Source organism: Galdieria sulphuraria (assembly GCF_000341285.1).
Source record: "Galdieria sulphuraria unplaced genomic scaffold scaf_60, whole genome shotgun sequence".
NCBI classification, from domain to species: Eukaryota; Rhodophyta; class Bangiophyceae; order Galdieriales; family Galdieriaceae; genus Galdieria; species Galdieria sulphuraria.
The window spans coordinates 56,877-70,397 of NW_005178415.1; the positions used below are offsets into that span (position 1 = coordinate 56,877).

Below are 13,521 nucleotides of genomic sequence, written 5' to 3' on the forward strand. Positions count from 1 at the left end.
TATATATATGTTCAACAAGTGAAAATAATCTCTCTATATTGTTCTTTATTTTCCTAAAAATAGTTTGATATTACGAAATGAGAACAATCGAAGCAACAGCAAAAATGGAATGACGTGTTGTTCTCAAAAGATGCTTTCGAATTCTTTCCATTTCAAAGAATTGGATTCCGGAAATATGCGCATCCTCCGCGTTGATAAACCTCCGACTTTAACAAGATTCTGTTTATTTCTTGTTTGTCGATAATGACGTCTGCAGAGTTGAAGAAAAGCATGGAACCCGGTGAACAAAGCTATATGCTTTGTCTTTTTCCGGGGAGCTTTCGAGCCAACCTCTCACCTCTCAAGTTGCGCCTGCTTCCAAACCACGATGGTTTAGATGATTCCTCTTTGTATTGGAAGGTATTTCTATAATTTGAAGCAACTAGTCTTTTTCTCACTTGTTTAGTTGAGAGGGCCTAATGATGCATATTATGTGAGCCACGACGAGTTGTGTAGCAAACGAGGACTATATTTTTATTCCTTTTCAGACCAGAACTTGGAGAACCTTGACATTCATATAGATATTATAATGGGAAAGGTTGACTCGTCATCTTGTTGTGTTGTTGGACAATGTGCTTTGGTTTCCAGTGAGTTTATGGACACAAAAGGCTTGATACGGAGGCCTCTAATTAGCAAGGATATTCTTATCGTTGGAGAGTTAGTGTTTGAATATCTCATAGTGAGACCCTGGTTGCCTAGTGTAAAGAATATGAGAGAATATTTATATGCTATCAAGTTAAACTATACTCTTCCACTTTTGGTGGGTCATCGAGGGAAAGGAGCTCATTCAAAGTCTTATGTTCAGGAAAATACGCTATTAAGCTTTCTATCTGCAACTCGTGATAAAAGAGTCAAGTTCATTGAGCTGGATGTTCAGTTAAGTGCAGATGGTCACCCCATAGTGTTCCATGACTTTTTGATTACCCGGAAGACACAACAACTGGACTTGGATGATATGGATATCCGAAAAGTTGAAAGATATCCAACTATTGCAGTTGGAAGCTTGTCTTTGAAAGATTTTCAGAGAATGGCTATTTATCGTGAAGGTGCTGCAGTCACTTTTTATGATAGTGATCACGAAACTCGAGAAAGTAATGGCTATCACTTGCGTTCAAAGACAAGTCACGGAGGACGAAGAAATGGTACAAGAAGCCATTCAAATTCATCAAGTCGTTCAAGTTCTATCACTTCGGATCTATCAGGCATTGCAAGTCATCGAAGTAGTGACTCAGATAGGGACGACATGGATGAGATTCCAAGTTTGATTGAAGATCATTTGCCTTCACTGGATGAAGTTCTGATGAAGATGCCTGTTGATGTTGGTTTCTTTTTGGAGATGAAATATCCTTGTCCTGATTACCAGCAGCGTAAGAAGTTGGTGGTTCCTGATCGCAATGTTTTTGTGGATGCTGTTTTGGATTGTGTGTGTAAAAGTTTTGTAGAGAAAAAGCAACGGACGATTGTTTTTCTTTCATTTGATCCTGATATTTGTTATTTATTGAAATGCAAGCAAGAATATTTTCCAGTTTTGTTGCTTTGTTCGGAGACTCGTTTCTCAAGTGACGATCATTTTGACCTTCGAACAATGGATATTCAAAATGCGGTGAACTGGTCTATTCATCAAAAGTTAGACGGTATGGCTATTCTATCTGACATTTTATTTGAGAAGCCGAACATTGTATCGGAGTTAAAGAATAATGGATTGAAAGTGTTTTGTTTTGGAGCTATTACTTCACAAGAAGACAAGGCCAAGAACCTCATTAAGCTGGGAGTGGATGGTCTTATTGCAGATAACGTCACTTGTCTTGCCAAAAAACTTTGTGATATATTGTAAAGAAACCTTGTTCTATTTGTTACTTTGTGCTATTGTCCAATTTTTCACTTGCAAGTTGTCTAGTTGTTCTGGATAATTCGTCTCGAGTGTTGGAGCTTGTGGAGTAGGAATCACAGACAATTTTTTTTGTATTGTCCATTGTTGGGTTATCCATCGTGTTCCTATTCTCAACTTGGTATATTTGAAATACGATTGCCAAGTTTTCTTACTGGTTTGTTCACCGTCACCCCAGATGACGGCTAAGCTTTCAGGCGTCTTCCGTTGCACTAGTTGGAAAGTCTCATTCCCAAGAATACCCTCATAGTTGCCATCTTGTAACTCTTTCCATTCTATTTCCGTACATTTATGCTTATCAACGTCAGGTATTCTTAATAAAAATATTTCGTAGTCATCATTCGATAAAAGAGGCCAAGACGACGATTCCATTTCTTCACACACAAATCTGAAAACAAAACAAAGACATTCACTCTTTATTATTTCATAAAACTTTACTTAGTTGCTTCACAAGGACACTGCATACCCGTACAACCACATTTTCTTCCTTCACACTGCGCACAACACTTTACTAGTGGCTTACACCTTGAACAACCACAGTTGGTCCCACAACGACAGCTTTGGTTACTACTACACTGAGAACAACACGCACAAGGTTGGCTACAACAAGCACAATTTTCTCCACACTTGCAATTAGAAACACAACAACGGGCACAACAAGGCATAGTGATGATAACAGCTGGTATATCTATGTGCAACCACACACACTGCAACTCAAATGGATATCAAAATCTTGTAATAGTTTCGATGATTCACACAAAATAGGAATAATGTAGTTGCATTGTTTGTAGTGATTTGATAAAAGTTATGAACACTTTTTAAAAGAATAAAAATCACTTGGTATAGTCGTCGTCGATGATGATGATGGCAATGGATCCCGTGTGGATATCAAGTTATACTTCCTTTATACCCTTCACTACTACTCGTATGAATACTCAAGTGTTTAGCAACTCCATTTATTCTAGACGCCCCCTATTCTTACAAACTAGATGCATGGGATGCTATTCATTACGAGTTGCTACTCAAAAGTCGAAACAGTTTTTGACTCGTTCCAAGCCTTGTTACCGACCCAAAAAGTGCTTTTCACTTGTGGCTTCTGAAATACCACCGCAAAACAAAAACTCTTCAGAAGCACCTGAAGAAAACCAACAACCTTCTCAAGAGCAAGAGCAGTCAACCCCAGAAGAGTCTCCAGATATCCTTCAGTCTCCAAGTTTCCTGAAAAGAAAATTGGAGGTAAGTTTAATACTCTTTATGAAAGCTTCTTACGCAGTTGGCATAGTTGGTACAACAAGAGCTGGAAGAAAGCAAAGCAGAAACGTCCAAGTGGGAGAAACAATACCATGATCAGAAAGAAGCCTACATTCGGTTGGTTGCGGAGTTTGAAAACTATCGCAAAAGGATGAACAAAGAGAAACAAGATATTGCTGAAGTTACCAAAGCCAATGTCATTCGGGAGTTGATTGCGGTGTTGGATAACTTTGAACGAGCTGCAGCAGCCATAATTGTCAACACAGAAAGCGAGCAAAAGATACACGACTCTTATCAAGCACTTGCTAAACAGTTGTTGGATGCGATGATGAAGTTGAATGTGGAACCGATTGATGCAGTAGGTCAACCTTTTAACCCCAATTTACATGAAGCGGTCAACCGTGTGGACTCGGAAGATCATGAAGAAGGTATAGTGGCTATGCAGTATCAACGTGGTTATAAAATAGGAGAAAGACTGGTGAGACCAGCTCTTTGTGTGGTTTCTAGTGGACCTGGTCCCCACAAAAAGGAACAGCCTAAGAAGAAGAAGAAGGAAGAAGAAGAAGATATCACAACCCAAACTTTAGAAAATGGTGTCAAATAAGAGTTACTGGTTGGATGATATTTGGTTTTGTGTTGAAATAAACAAAATAGGAGGTTTTAAGGTATCTTCAAAATGGATCTTGAACGTATGGTTCTTCTTTATGGTCTCTTATTTCAATAACTCCTGCCAATTTTCTCCATCTATTCTTTCTTTATCGATTGGACAACAGGCATTTTCTATTAGCCATTGTTCAATACAAGCCTAAAACAACGACACAAGCTTCATGAGTCACTTCAAGTAGAAACAAATGTATGCTTACTTTATGATAAATGTGATTGCAAGGTAACCTTTTCAAAGACTCTCCAAGCACATAATCATCCAAACATATACAACACTGCTCCACAAAACTCAGTAACTACTTTTTGTATCATTCCATCAACAAGTTACTTACACTCTCTCCCATTTCAGACTCGGAAACTTCAACACAAGGAATGCTATCAATAACACTCTTAGATGCCCCTCTCTTATTTTCCACTTTTTCATCCAATTGAAGCAACATTTGATAATCATCAGCTGTAAAGTCTCCTTCATGAAATGACAAAAGTAACCACGGATTGACTTGTCTGAAATACTCAATCCAAGCATTTAAAGAACGAGAAATAGAACGGGAAGACGAAGGTCCTCCACTTAATATACGATTTCTTCTCGTTGAAGTTGCTTGTCTCAGTCCAGAAGAAGTCTGTCTATGACCTGATTCACGACTCAGTGATCTTCTCTCTGCTTCAAGTATCCTTCTTTGGATATTCATACGAGGATTTGTACTACTTCTTGTAGTGTAGCTTCGACCACTTCTTGTTTGAATACCAGAAGTACTTCCCGTGTCTCTCGTCTCTCCAACGTTCTCAACAGGACGATAACGGTACTGACTATTTCTTCGATAATACCTTGGTATGTTATCTCCCAAAGGTGGTCGTTCACTTCTTGGTTCTTCCGTGCCGTTCCAGTCACAAGAAACACCCATCCCTGCACTCCTTTGAGCACTGCAATACAAGCTGCTTTCACCAAGGCTTTCTCTTCTCCCACTTTGTTCCAAGTTCCACGTATTTTCAGCAAGATGTGGCATTCTTTCTGTAGATATGGCAATAGGTCGACTTGCTACAGTCGACGAGTCCAAGCAAGCTGCTTCAACTTGTGTTGCTTGCAATAAGTTTGAACGTCGACTATTTGGTAGTGAAGTGGTAAGATTATGGGAGCCTGGTTCTTCCACTGTTTCCGCAAAAGAGCTCTCCAAACTACTTGCGACTCTTCTGTTTGGCTCTTGTGAGGGACACGATGATGAGGACCTGTCAGGAGTAAGGCTAGTTGACCATACGTTTCTAGTAGAGCTCACTAGCTCTGGGGAGTTGTCCGAAGAACTCACCAAGTCAATCACTTCTTCGTGAGGTCTTGTTTTGGGAACCCTTCTTCGTTTGGCTCTACTTGAACTCATGGCCAATACGACAACACTTCTTCTCCCACCACATCATCCATCCGAATGGCACAAGCCAATCCTTAAAAGCCAACGAGTTGAATCATGATTCGCTTTTCTGAATATTCACAGAAAGAGAATACCTTCTCATATCTCGTATAATACTGTAGCATTCATTTATTCTCATACTCAAATAGTTACATGTGGATTGTACAAAAGTGTTTCATGAGATTCAAGGCCAAGTTCCTTTCATATCATTTCAAAAAGAGAATTGAAATTTTCCATGAAAAGTTGTCGGTAAAGAGGACTTGGTTGACACAAGCTAACAAGCTTTTCTTTTCCTATTGGAATAACCGTTTTCAAAAGAACCCCTTTTCTCTCTCTCTCTCTCTGTCTCTTTCTTTCTGTATATATATATATATATATATATATATATATATAATAGATATGGAGCGTTCAACACACTTGAGTTCTCAAACTCTCGGTGTTCAGACAGAGTCACAAGAAGAGGTGGAGCAGCCGTTGGGGAGAGAGTTTCGCAACAGTCGAAGAAGAGCTGCTCTACACCCTCCTGAAGAGGAGGAAAGAGAAACTAGGCGCTTACGTACGCTGTCACCTTCCCCTTTTACGGAAAACAATGCGTTGGGACCCACAAACAACCATCTTTTTCTCTCAGGACTTTCTACAAGATATAGAAATAATTTTCGGTCAGAAAACAGGCGCAATAATCTTCATTGGAGAAGTAACTTATCTGATACTGAAGGTACCAGAGAGTCACGTGGGAATGCAGAAGAGGAGACTATTGACGTGGACCCCTGGTTGTCCTCACGTGATGGTATAGAAATGGAAGAGCGAGATAGTCATTCAGAAGAGCACTTTGAAGGAAGAAGAGCTTTATGGAGAAGAATAATTAGTCGAGCTCCTTCGTATTCTAATAACAGAGGCTTAACTGCGTCAGATACAGGTCCCGCAGATTTGGATCCTGAAGAGTATTTTTATCATCCTACATTGTTTAGAAGTAATTCCACCGGAAGAAGTCGGCCAACGAGAGCGTTTCGTTTTTCCAGAGAGGAAAGAGACGATACTTTTGAAGCTCCGACAACGGAGACACGTCGAATAGGCATGAATGGAACTTCTTTTTTCAGTGGTATTCCTTGGGAACCAGACCGACCTTCCAATACATCCCTGAGAAACTGGTCATCCAGAGCCAATATGACGTCTCGTTTCCAGTTGTACGAAACAGGAGTACAAGAAGATTTGTTATCCAGTGATAGTTCGGATAATAGTGACCAGGAAATATCAGCACGTCCTTCAGGAACTCGCTTTATTGTTCGTTTTATGAATCGTAGTCAAAGAACAAATGGACAAGCAGAAGATGACGAAGAACAGTATGATAGGATAAGAATATCTACTGTTGTTCCAGACAATAGTAGAATGATTCATCCAACCGATTCAACACAACAATCTCCTTCCATTGGAATAATGACGACGACAAGTACATTAGAAACTGAAGAAGAAGAAAATGTCGAATGTTCCTCTCGACTGCAATTCTTATTGGCTACAGATGGACCTGAAGATGGTCGCACGCACAGATTAATTATTTCTCGTTTCGGTTTAACTGGATTGATTTTATACAGAAAGTTATTGACCTGTGGGCCTTTCTATCCTCGTTCTCCTGCTCGACTTCTAGTACATCTTGCTGGATATTTTTTATTCTTCAAGGATAATTCCGTGCTTGCTTCAAGGACCCATACAGACCAAACATTCCTAGGTCGTCTTCTTGCATTGGATGAGTCAGAAGCTGGACGACTATTCGATCATTTGAAGACACGGGATCCGATGAAACTATTGATGGAACGATTGCCACCATTTTCGTTGTTGAAAAGAGCCATTAAAGGCAAGAGACCCTTTTTCCACAATGGACGTGAAGCATTGGTTATCAAATTCGTTTTGGATATCTACGATTACTACTTTAAGCGTGAAGTTCCTCTTTTTGAAACCTATAGGAAAAAAGTACTCCCATTGTTGGAATTGTTCTATTCTCATATTTCCCAAAGTGTTTTAGATAATGTGTGTTATCAACAATCCAAAGTTTTAGATAGAATGAAATGGGTAACGGACTGGTCCACTTTTGGAAACAATGCTTGTGAAGATACTGACTTTTTAAAGGAGTTCTTATTCCTTCCCTCACGTGAAAGTTATATCGAACATTACAAGAATATTTCGAGGCGAATGCGGAATCTGACAGAATCCTTGGCCGTTTCCTCCTTACTTGTTTAAATAAAGAAACCTTTTTTATATAAAATTGTTCAACAAACAAGCTTTTATTACGAAGACATGGACTTGATCCACTCATCCGCAGTTAAGACATCAGCTTGACTTGGAAACACGTGATTCAAAAGGGCATCATGCACGACATCGTTGCCATCTGCAACTCCATCACGAATAACGGTGATTTCATAGTCGGCATCTGCAGCCCATCTCAACGTGGAAAGAATCACTCCGCTAGTAGCAACACCACACATCACGAGATGGGTAGCTTCCAACGCTGACAAAATGGTTTCCAAATCGGTATTGAAATGAGCACCCACTCTTCGCTTGGTTACCATGTATTCTCCTTCTGTTGGTAAAAGTTCTCGAACGTGCTCACTTCCCGGTGTACCTTGTATCAAAACAGAGCCCATTCCTTCGATACGAGCAAATGCTTTGTTGCGTTTGGATATTTCGGGGTACCTATTTCATTCCACTTTATAAAACAGTGCAATCAATTCCTTCTCTACAACTTGCCCTTTTCGAAATCGAACTCCAACGTGGATCACTGGAATTTTTTTCTCTCTAGCAAAGTACTAAGTTGAAGCAAGTGAATACAGCACTTGACAAGAAGATCTTCACATACTAAGGCTTTAGAAGCACCTCTTAAAACAGATTCCTTTTTTTCAGGTGAAATAAACCCCATAATGTCATTTTGAAAGTCACACAATAAAAGTACTGGTTTCGATGCCATCTCCAACAACAATCTTTCACTCCATTTCGTTGATGAATTCTCTCGACTAGGTATTCACTGAGAACCATTGGACAATCCCACTGCCATTCCTCTTCTTCATCCCTTCTTGAAAAGTGTCTTCTTATCCAATGATGATCATCTGTCTTTTCTATCCCTTTATCGCTTACTTTTCAAGCTCTTGCCAAAGCAATTTCCGTTGTTCAGGAGTAAGACAAGTTTCTTCATCGAATAACCGATTCAACATAACATGCAAAGTGACTGGCTTTGTAATAAAGCATATAAAGAATAATGGGTTCCCTTTATCACCTTGCAATAGACAAGTTGTTTCTTCATTCGTCGTTGCTTGTTTCTTTGTGAACATGTTCAACAACGCAAGGCCCTCCAATACTTTCTGGTTTGAGTGGGAACTTGTGCAAGATTCCAAGCAAAAATACTGGAGCAAATCAGGCATAACGACGACTGAATCTGAAGAACAAATTAAAGGTGCCTTAACACAGACTTGTAAAAAATCATCAACGTCCCTCAAATACCTTGTAAAGTCAGAGGGATCCAAGGCAAGCAAGAGCATTCTTACAGAAATACAATATTTCGAAGCGCTACAACGCAACGAGGATTGCTCAAAGTGACCAAGGCTGCCTCAAAGTCTTTTTCAACCTAGCAACCAGTTGAGTAGATGAAATTTTCTTGAAAGTGTCTTACTCTTTCTTTGTCACATAAATAGGTCACTTTGTAACTAGAAAGTGCAAAATGAAGAGCAACGAGAAATCCAACCGAGACTCTTTGCAAAGTAAGAAGACAACCCATTGTTGAGGACTAAAAAAGATCTTACTTTCGTTCTTCTATTGGGTCAGCCAATACCAACAAAGACTGGTGACACAAACAAGTTGGAAAAATATTTGGCGCCATTGGATGAGTCCAACAAGCATTTTTCTCTTTCTCAAACGTTATCCTCAACAATTCTAATGGACAACATCTTCTCTCAGCATCTCAATCAGTGAAATATATTTCCATTTATTTTCAATGAAAATGATTTTTTGGGTCACAGTATTCTAAGAACAATCCCAGAATATTATCTACAACATGCTATGAGTGCTATTTTACAACCTTACTCTATCTTGTGTACCCGAGACTCGCTTATGATTGATTGGTTCGATATTACTACCAATAGGAGTAATTATGGAGGGCTGAATAGCCCTTTGATATGACTCAAAGCGCAACCATTCTTTACCAAGTGGCATTTTGGTCGTCCTGTCATATTCTTCTCTCGACTTCATTGGTGCTGGCACAAATGGTATTGTTAGGGCAGCAGTCTCCTTTACTCGCTTTTCAGATATGATTACATGTTCCAGTCCTCGTTTGGAATCTTTTCTATTTGCCTTTGCTGCCTCCTTCTTTTTTTCATTTTCAAGTCTTACTTTTTCTGCATATCGTGATGCTCGTGGTTCTTTGATACCAGCACCACCCCAGTTACCCCAACCAGGCAATACCAAAGTCTCCGGTTGCTCCATTTCCAGTTCCTCTTCAATCTCACGCTCCTTTTCTCTTTCAAAATCATTGTCCTCCGTTCCAGCTTCAACAAACGCTCTTTTCAAGTAATACTTGTTTTCGTTTGCATCTGAATTTGTAGATATCGAGTCATCCTCCGACTCATCTTCTGCCAAATGGTTTTCATTATGTTGTTTCTCCGGAATGAGGTCTTTGCGTGTCTTTACTGAGCTTGTTTGCAGAGGTTCCTTGTGATGATGCTCATTCTTGTCGTTGATTTTCTCATGATGATGGGTAACTAGTGATTGGTTGTTACTACTGACAGATTGCTTGTTTTCCTCATTATCCAGTGATATTCCTGTTAGCCAAGGATTGCCAATTACTCCAGGCGATGGTTCAGCATTTTTGGTATTTTTCACTGTTGACGTGACTTCTATATTCCTCGAGTCAGAACCTTTGCTGTCTGTACGAATAGTTATACGACTCGAAGTGGCAAAAGTAACATCTCGAGTTTCCATGGCCATGCTAGACAACTTCTTAGAGACTAACAAAAATATCAACACGTATTATCAAAAAAATAAGTAAGTACAACCTTGACTGGGATTCAAAGCAATTCCGTTCTCTTCACTAGACCGATTATTCGAGGCTTCTTCTTGTCTAATACTTTCTTCTAAAGCTTCCATCTCATCTTCGGTTTCATAATCGTTTCCATTTGATTCGTCTTGAGGAATATCTTCATCTGATGGCGAAGAAGAATTGTCACTTGACTCTTCTTCTTCTTCAGAGTCCCTCTTTTGCATTCTTTCTCTTCCAATTTCCAACTGTTCTTGAATAGCTGCTTTTGCAGTTTCTTCCTTATGGGCAGAATTACGTTGCAACTGGCGCTTTACCCATCTACATATATACTATCAGGAGTCTATAAAAGTAACCACTGCCCGACTTACTTGGAAGTGTTCTTATGTCTCAGACTCATTCGTTCTTCTGCTCTTGTTTCTACAGCGCTCTGAGATGATCCTTGGTATCATTGCATCGCAGCCATCTTACCTTTTAACGACTTGGCCTGCTCATTGTTCTTCTTCCCTTTGAAAGACCGATGTGCTTTTCTGTATCGTTTACTCTTGATTCTCTTGATTCGACGCCGCTTCTGTTCAAAATAGCTCATCAACGCACGCATTTTTGCTTTATAACTTCTCAGTGCTTCAGCATCCTAAAAAATGTAACAAAACGACAAAACGGTAACCCAAAAAACCCATACTTTTTTGTCTTCTGCAGTTTTCTTGGCATCCTTCAACTCTTCGGATAACCGATTTTCATTTTCAACCAAACTACGCTTGATGACTTGATCAATTTCCTTCTCCAATTCGCACTGTGGTTGAAAACGATTCACCAACTCGTTCACTGTTGTCGCTTCCTCTGAACGACTAGTCGAGTCTGTGAAATCCACTATTTGAGCTCTCTCAATGCGATGGACCAATGCTTTCCATTTTTTGGAACCCGCCTTGGTTGCCTCGTATGCGGCTTTTCGTTTGTTTCTTTCAACTTGCGCACGGTGTTCTAACGGTTTCAACGCCTTGCCCTGAATATGAGATACTTGCTCTTTCAAACTTTCCAATTTCTTCGAAGAATGCAACGAATTTATCAAATCATCTATCGTTACTCCTAGAGCTTTGGGATAAACTGCTACATCGTCTACTAACTGTACAACGAATAGTCAACAGACAAAAACGACAGCTCTAGACACTGCTATATACCTGCTGAAAATCATCTTGTTTATTCCACCGTATGATGTTTGAAACAACTTGTTCTTGTGCTTCTGAAGAAAAACTATACTCGTCGTCACTTGGCATAAAAAAACAACACCTTCCAATACCCAGAAAATTGACAATTGTTATTTATCGCCGTAATCACTTTAGGATGACCAGTGTACTGTGGTATTTTCCAACCTCTTTTTCTACCTATTTTCGTGCTGCTGCACGTACCTCAGTATTCAGACCTACTCTAGATACCAACTGGAATGATTCGTCCTCAGCAATGAGTTTGTTGAAAGATTTCTGGGAATTGCTTGCAGCTCCAAAGAGAAAGACCACAAGAGCATATAAGATGCGGAGGAAATGGAACCGTGGGATTGAACCACTGCAAAATATAAGTTCCTGTAAACTTTGTGGAAAGCCTATGTTAAAATATCACTACTGTAACCCTTACAGGTGTCACGAAGCGAAGGTTCGGTTGGCAGTGTTGGAAGGCCGAAAGTCCACAAAATAGATTAGAATCCTTCGGACTTAGGTTGTAGTAAAATTCTCCTAGTGGGGTGTCTTTCAAGATACTTCCAGCTCGTGAGAAGTGAAGATTGAGCTGTTGCTTTGACAGTTGTATTGTCCGTTTATTTCTCACTATTCGTAACAGCTCTCTCAGCTTGGTAAAATGTATTGGCAGCGTGATGCTGTGTTAGTTTTATTACAGTTTGAACCTGGCCTCTGTCGAAGTTTGAAATCATGATAACCCACCGAGTGAAAATAAAGTGAGTCGCATTAAATCTTTTAGTAGACCAGTGCTCATCTCTAAACAATTAAATATCATTATAACCTAATTTATAGCAAAATTCGTTAGTACTTGTCAAACAATTTCACTGGTTTATATAATTTTAGAAATTGCTAAGGGATTTGAACTCCCTGCTCAATCTGTGATCAATACAATTATATCTGTCACCTCAAAATGAAACGCAGAAGAAGTTACTGAGATCAAATTGTACATCATGGAAACCTATAAGGTCAGCAGAATAATGTGAAAAAATTGACATTAAATTGAAAACCATACCCTGGCCAGAAAATTAAATTCTTCTTTAGGAGAATTTAAAAAAAATGAATATCAAATGAAAAATTATTTTTTAAATTAACATACACAAGTTTTTCTTGATTTTTTACCAAATTATATGGCATTTTCTCTTTGAGAAGACAAGGTCTGTTTTATATTTTTTGCTTTTTTTTATTTTTTCTTCTTTAACTGTTCTGCAAAATTATATTCCGCTGTGAATCTTATTGAAAAATCAGGACCGGCTTTTTAATTTTTGTTCTTGATCGCATGCCTTTTTCTCACAATTTACCACGATTTATTTTAAAAATACAAATACACGGCTTACATTCGCTGCTATAATTGCTGCTTTTGTTGTCTTATCTTTATTTTGTTTAGTCAATTTTAGATAGCCGAAGCAATTTTTATTTTGTCCTTTTTGTTGTGTAAGTTTTACTTTAATTGCATGCTTCATAAATTTTTTAGAGTCTGGAAACTTCCAATTTTTATGTGCACATGCTTTCAGTATAAAAGAAGTTGTTGGATTGAGAATTGGACATTTTTTAGTGTCAATTTGCTTATTGAATAAAACTTACTTTACATGCCGTAACCATCAAGATCAATTTCTTGTACTACTTGAAGGAAGCAATTTTGCTTCTTCCAGTCTGAGCGCTTCTATGAACAGTGTTTCTTCTAATTTTGTCTCACAACTTTTTATACTAGATATCAAGTCTTGGAACTCTTGAATAACATCATTGCAATCCTTGCTTGCCAAGCTTCCTTCCTTTGTTTCCCTACTTCTATATCATGCTCAGTTTATGATATGACTTTGTTTATTTTATCACTCAATTCTGTTGGTATTTTTGATTGAAGTGTAAGAGTTTTGATAGATCTCGGCCCAATTGCTTTCTTGCAATGAAATCGATCCCTTCATCAATATTCATTTCCCAATTTTTGTTATTGAACTGCGAGAAAATTCTTTTTCTCCACTAGCAAGAAGTTTTATATATTATCTTTGCGAGAAAATTCCCACCAAGTCTTATTTCAAGCTAGTG

General features: G+C 38.8%; 10 protein-coding genes across 11 annotated transcripts; 4 read left to right on the forward strand and 6 right to left on the reverse strand.

Moving 5' to 3' along the window:
- The first annotated feature begins 144 nt into the window (after positions 1–144).
- Positions 145–2,065, forward strand: Gasu_57030 (glycerophosphoryl diester phosphodiesterase family protein). 2 transcript variants are annotated; one of them, XM_005703162.1, is made up of 2 exons: positions 145–399; positions 446–2,065. In XM_005703162.1, the coding sequence occupies exons 1-2, from the start codon at positions 244–246 to the stop codon at positions 1,871–1,873; spliced, it is 1,584 nt and encodes a 527-aa protein (XP_005703219.1). In that variant the 5' UTR covers positions 145–243; the 3' UTR covers positions 1,874–2,065. The 2 variants fall into 2 exon arrangements, with proteins under 2 accessions (XP_005703219.1, XP_005703218.1); XM_005703161.1 differs by having other exon boundaries at positions 446–2,005.
- Positions 2,010–2,764, reverse strand: Gasu_57040 (uncharacterized protein). Its single transcript, XM_005703163.1, has 2 exons — positions 2,083–2,764; positions 2,010–2,039 (listed from the first exon to the last, which is right to left on the reverse strand). Exons 1-2 carry the CDS (start codon positions 2,297–2,299, stop codon positions 2,035–2,037), a joined length of 222 nt encoding a protein of 73 aa, XP_005703220.1. The 5' UTR covers positions 2,300–2,764; the 3' UTR covers positions 2,010–2,034.
- On the reverse strand, positions 2,080–2,754 carry Gasu_57050 (uncharacterized protein). Its single transcript, XM_005703164.1, has one exon. It carries the CDS (start codon positions 2,590–2,592, stop codon positions 2,362–2,364), a length of 231 nt encoding a protein of 76 aa, XP_005703221.1. The 5' UTR covers positions 2,593–2,754; the 3' UTR covers positions 2,080–2,361.
- Positions 2,765–2,774: 10 nt separating the features above from the next.
- Gasu_57060 (molecular chaperone GrpE (plastid)) lies at positions 2,775–3,845 on the forward strand. Its single transcript, XM_005703165.1, has 2 exons — positions 2,775–3,163; positions 3,210–3,845. The coding sequence occupies exons 1-2, from the start codon at positions 2,789–2,791 to the stop codon at positions 3,780–3,782; spliced, it is 948 nt and encodes a 315-aa protein (XP_005703222.1). The 5' UTR covers positions 2,775–2,788; the 3' UTR covers positions 3,783–3,845.
- Positions 3,846–3,849: 4 nt separating this feature from the next.
- Positions 3,850–5,284, reverse strand: Gasu_57070 (zinc finger (C3HC4-type RING finger) family protein). Its single transcript, XM_005703166.1, has 3 exons — positions 4,174–5,284; positions 4,042–4,116; positions 3,850–3,983 (listed from the first exon to the last, which is right to left on the reverse strand). The coding sequence occupies exons 1-3, from the start codon at positions 5,209–5,211 to the stop codon at positions 3,891–3,893; spliced, it is 1,206 nt and encodes a 401-aa protein (XP_005703223.1). The 5' UTR covers positions 5,212–5,284; the 3' UTR covers positions 3,850–3,890.
- Positions 5,285–5,634: 350 nt separating this feature from the next.
- Gasu_57080 (uncharacterized protein) lies at positions 5,635–7,465 on the forward strand. Its single transcript, XM_005703167.1, has 2 exons — positions 5,635–7,313; positions 7,360–7,465. The coding sequence occupies exons 1-2, from the start codon at positions 5,638–5,640 to the stop codon at positions 7,433–7,435; spliced, it is 1,752 nt and encodes a 583-aa protein (XP_005703224.1). The 5' UTR covers positions 5,635–5,637; the 3' UTR covers positions 7,436–7,465.
- A 4-nt stretch (positions 7,466–7,469) lies between these two features.
- Positions 7,470–8,214, reverse strand: Gasu_57090 (isochorismatase hydrolase). The gene is made up of 3 exons (XM_005703168.1): positions 8,087–8,214; positions 7,978–8,036; positions 7,470–7,923 (listed from the first exon to the last, which is right to left on the reverse strand). Exons 1-3 carry the CDS (start codon positions 8,192–8,194, stop codon positions 7,518–7,520), a joined length of 573 nt encoding a protein of 190 aa, XP_005703225.1. The 5' UTR covers positions 8,195–8,214; the 3' UTR covers positions 7,470–7,517.
- Positions 8,215–8,219: 5 nt separating this feature from the next.
- On the reverse strand, positions 8,220–9,164 carry Gasu_57100 (uncharacterized protein). Its single transcript, XM_005703169.1, has 4 exons — positions 9,024–9,164; positions 8,894–8,972; positions 8,769–8,848; positions 8,220–8,724 (listed from the first exon to the last, which is right to left on the reverse strand). The coding sequence occupies exons 1-4, from the start codon at positions 9,098–9,100 to the stop codon at positions 8,358–8,360; spliced, it is 603 nt and encodes a 200-aa protein (XP_005703226.1). The 5' UTR covers positions 9,101–9,164; the 3' UTR covers positions 8,220–8,357.
- A 15-nt stretch (positions 9,165–9,179) lies between these two features.
- Gasu_57110 (U3 ribonucleoprotein (Utp) family protein) lies at positions 9,180–11,544 on the reverse strand. Its single transcript, XM_005703170.1, has 6 exons — positions 11,431–11,544; positions 10,935–11,375; positions 10,724–10,886; positions 10,624–10,672; positions 10,272–10,573; positions 9,180–10,223 (listed from the first exon to the last, which is right to left on the reverse strand). The coding sequence occupies exons 1-6, from the start codon at positions 11,524–11,526 to the stop codon at positions 9,292–9,294; spliced, it is 1,983 nt and encodes a 660-aa protein (XP_005703227.1). The 5' UTR covers positions 11,527–11,544; the 3' UTR covers positions 9,180–9,291.
- A 10-nt stretch (positions 11,545–11,554) lies between these two features.
- Positions 11,555–12,568, forward strand: Gasu_57120 (uncharacterized protein). Its single transcript, XM_005703171.1, has one exon. It carries the CDS (start codon positions 11,594–11,596, stop codon positions 11,939–11,941), a length of 348 nt encoding a protein of 115 aa, XP_005703228.1. The 5' UTR covers positions 11,555–11,593; the 3' UTR covers positions 11,942–12,568.
- Positions 12,569–13,521: the final 953 nt, after the last annotated feature.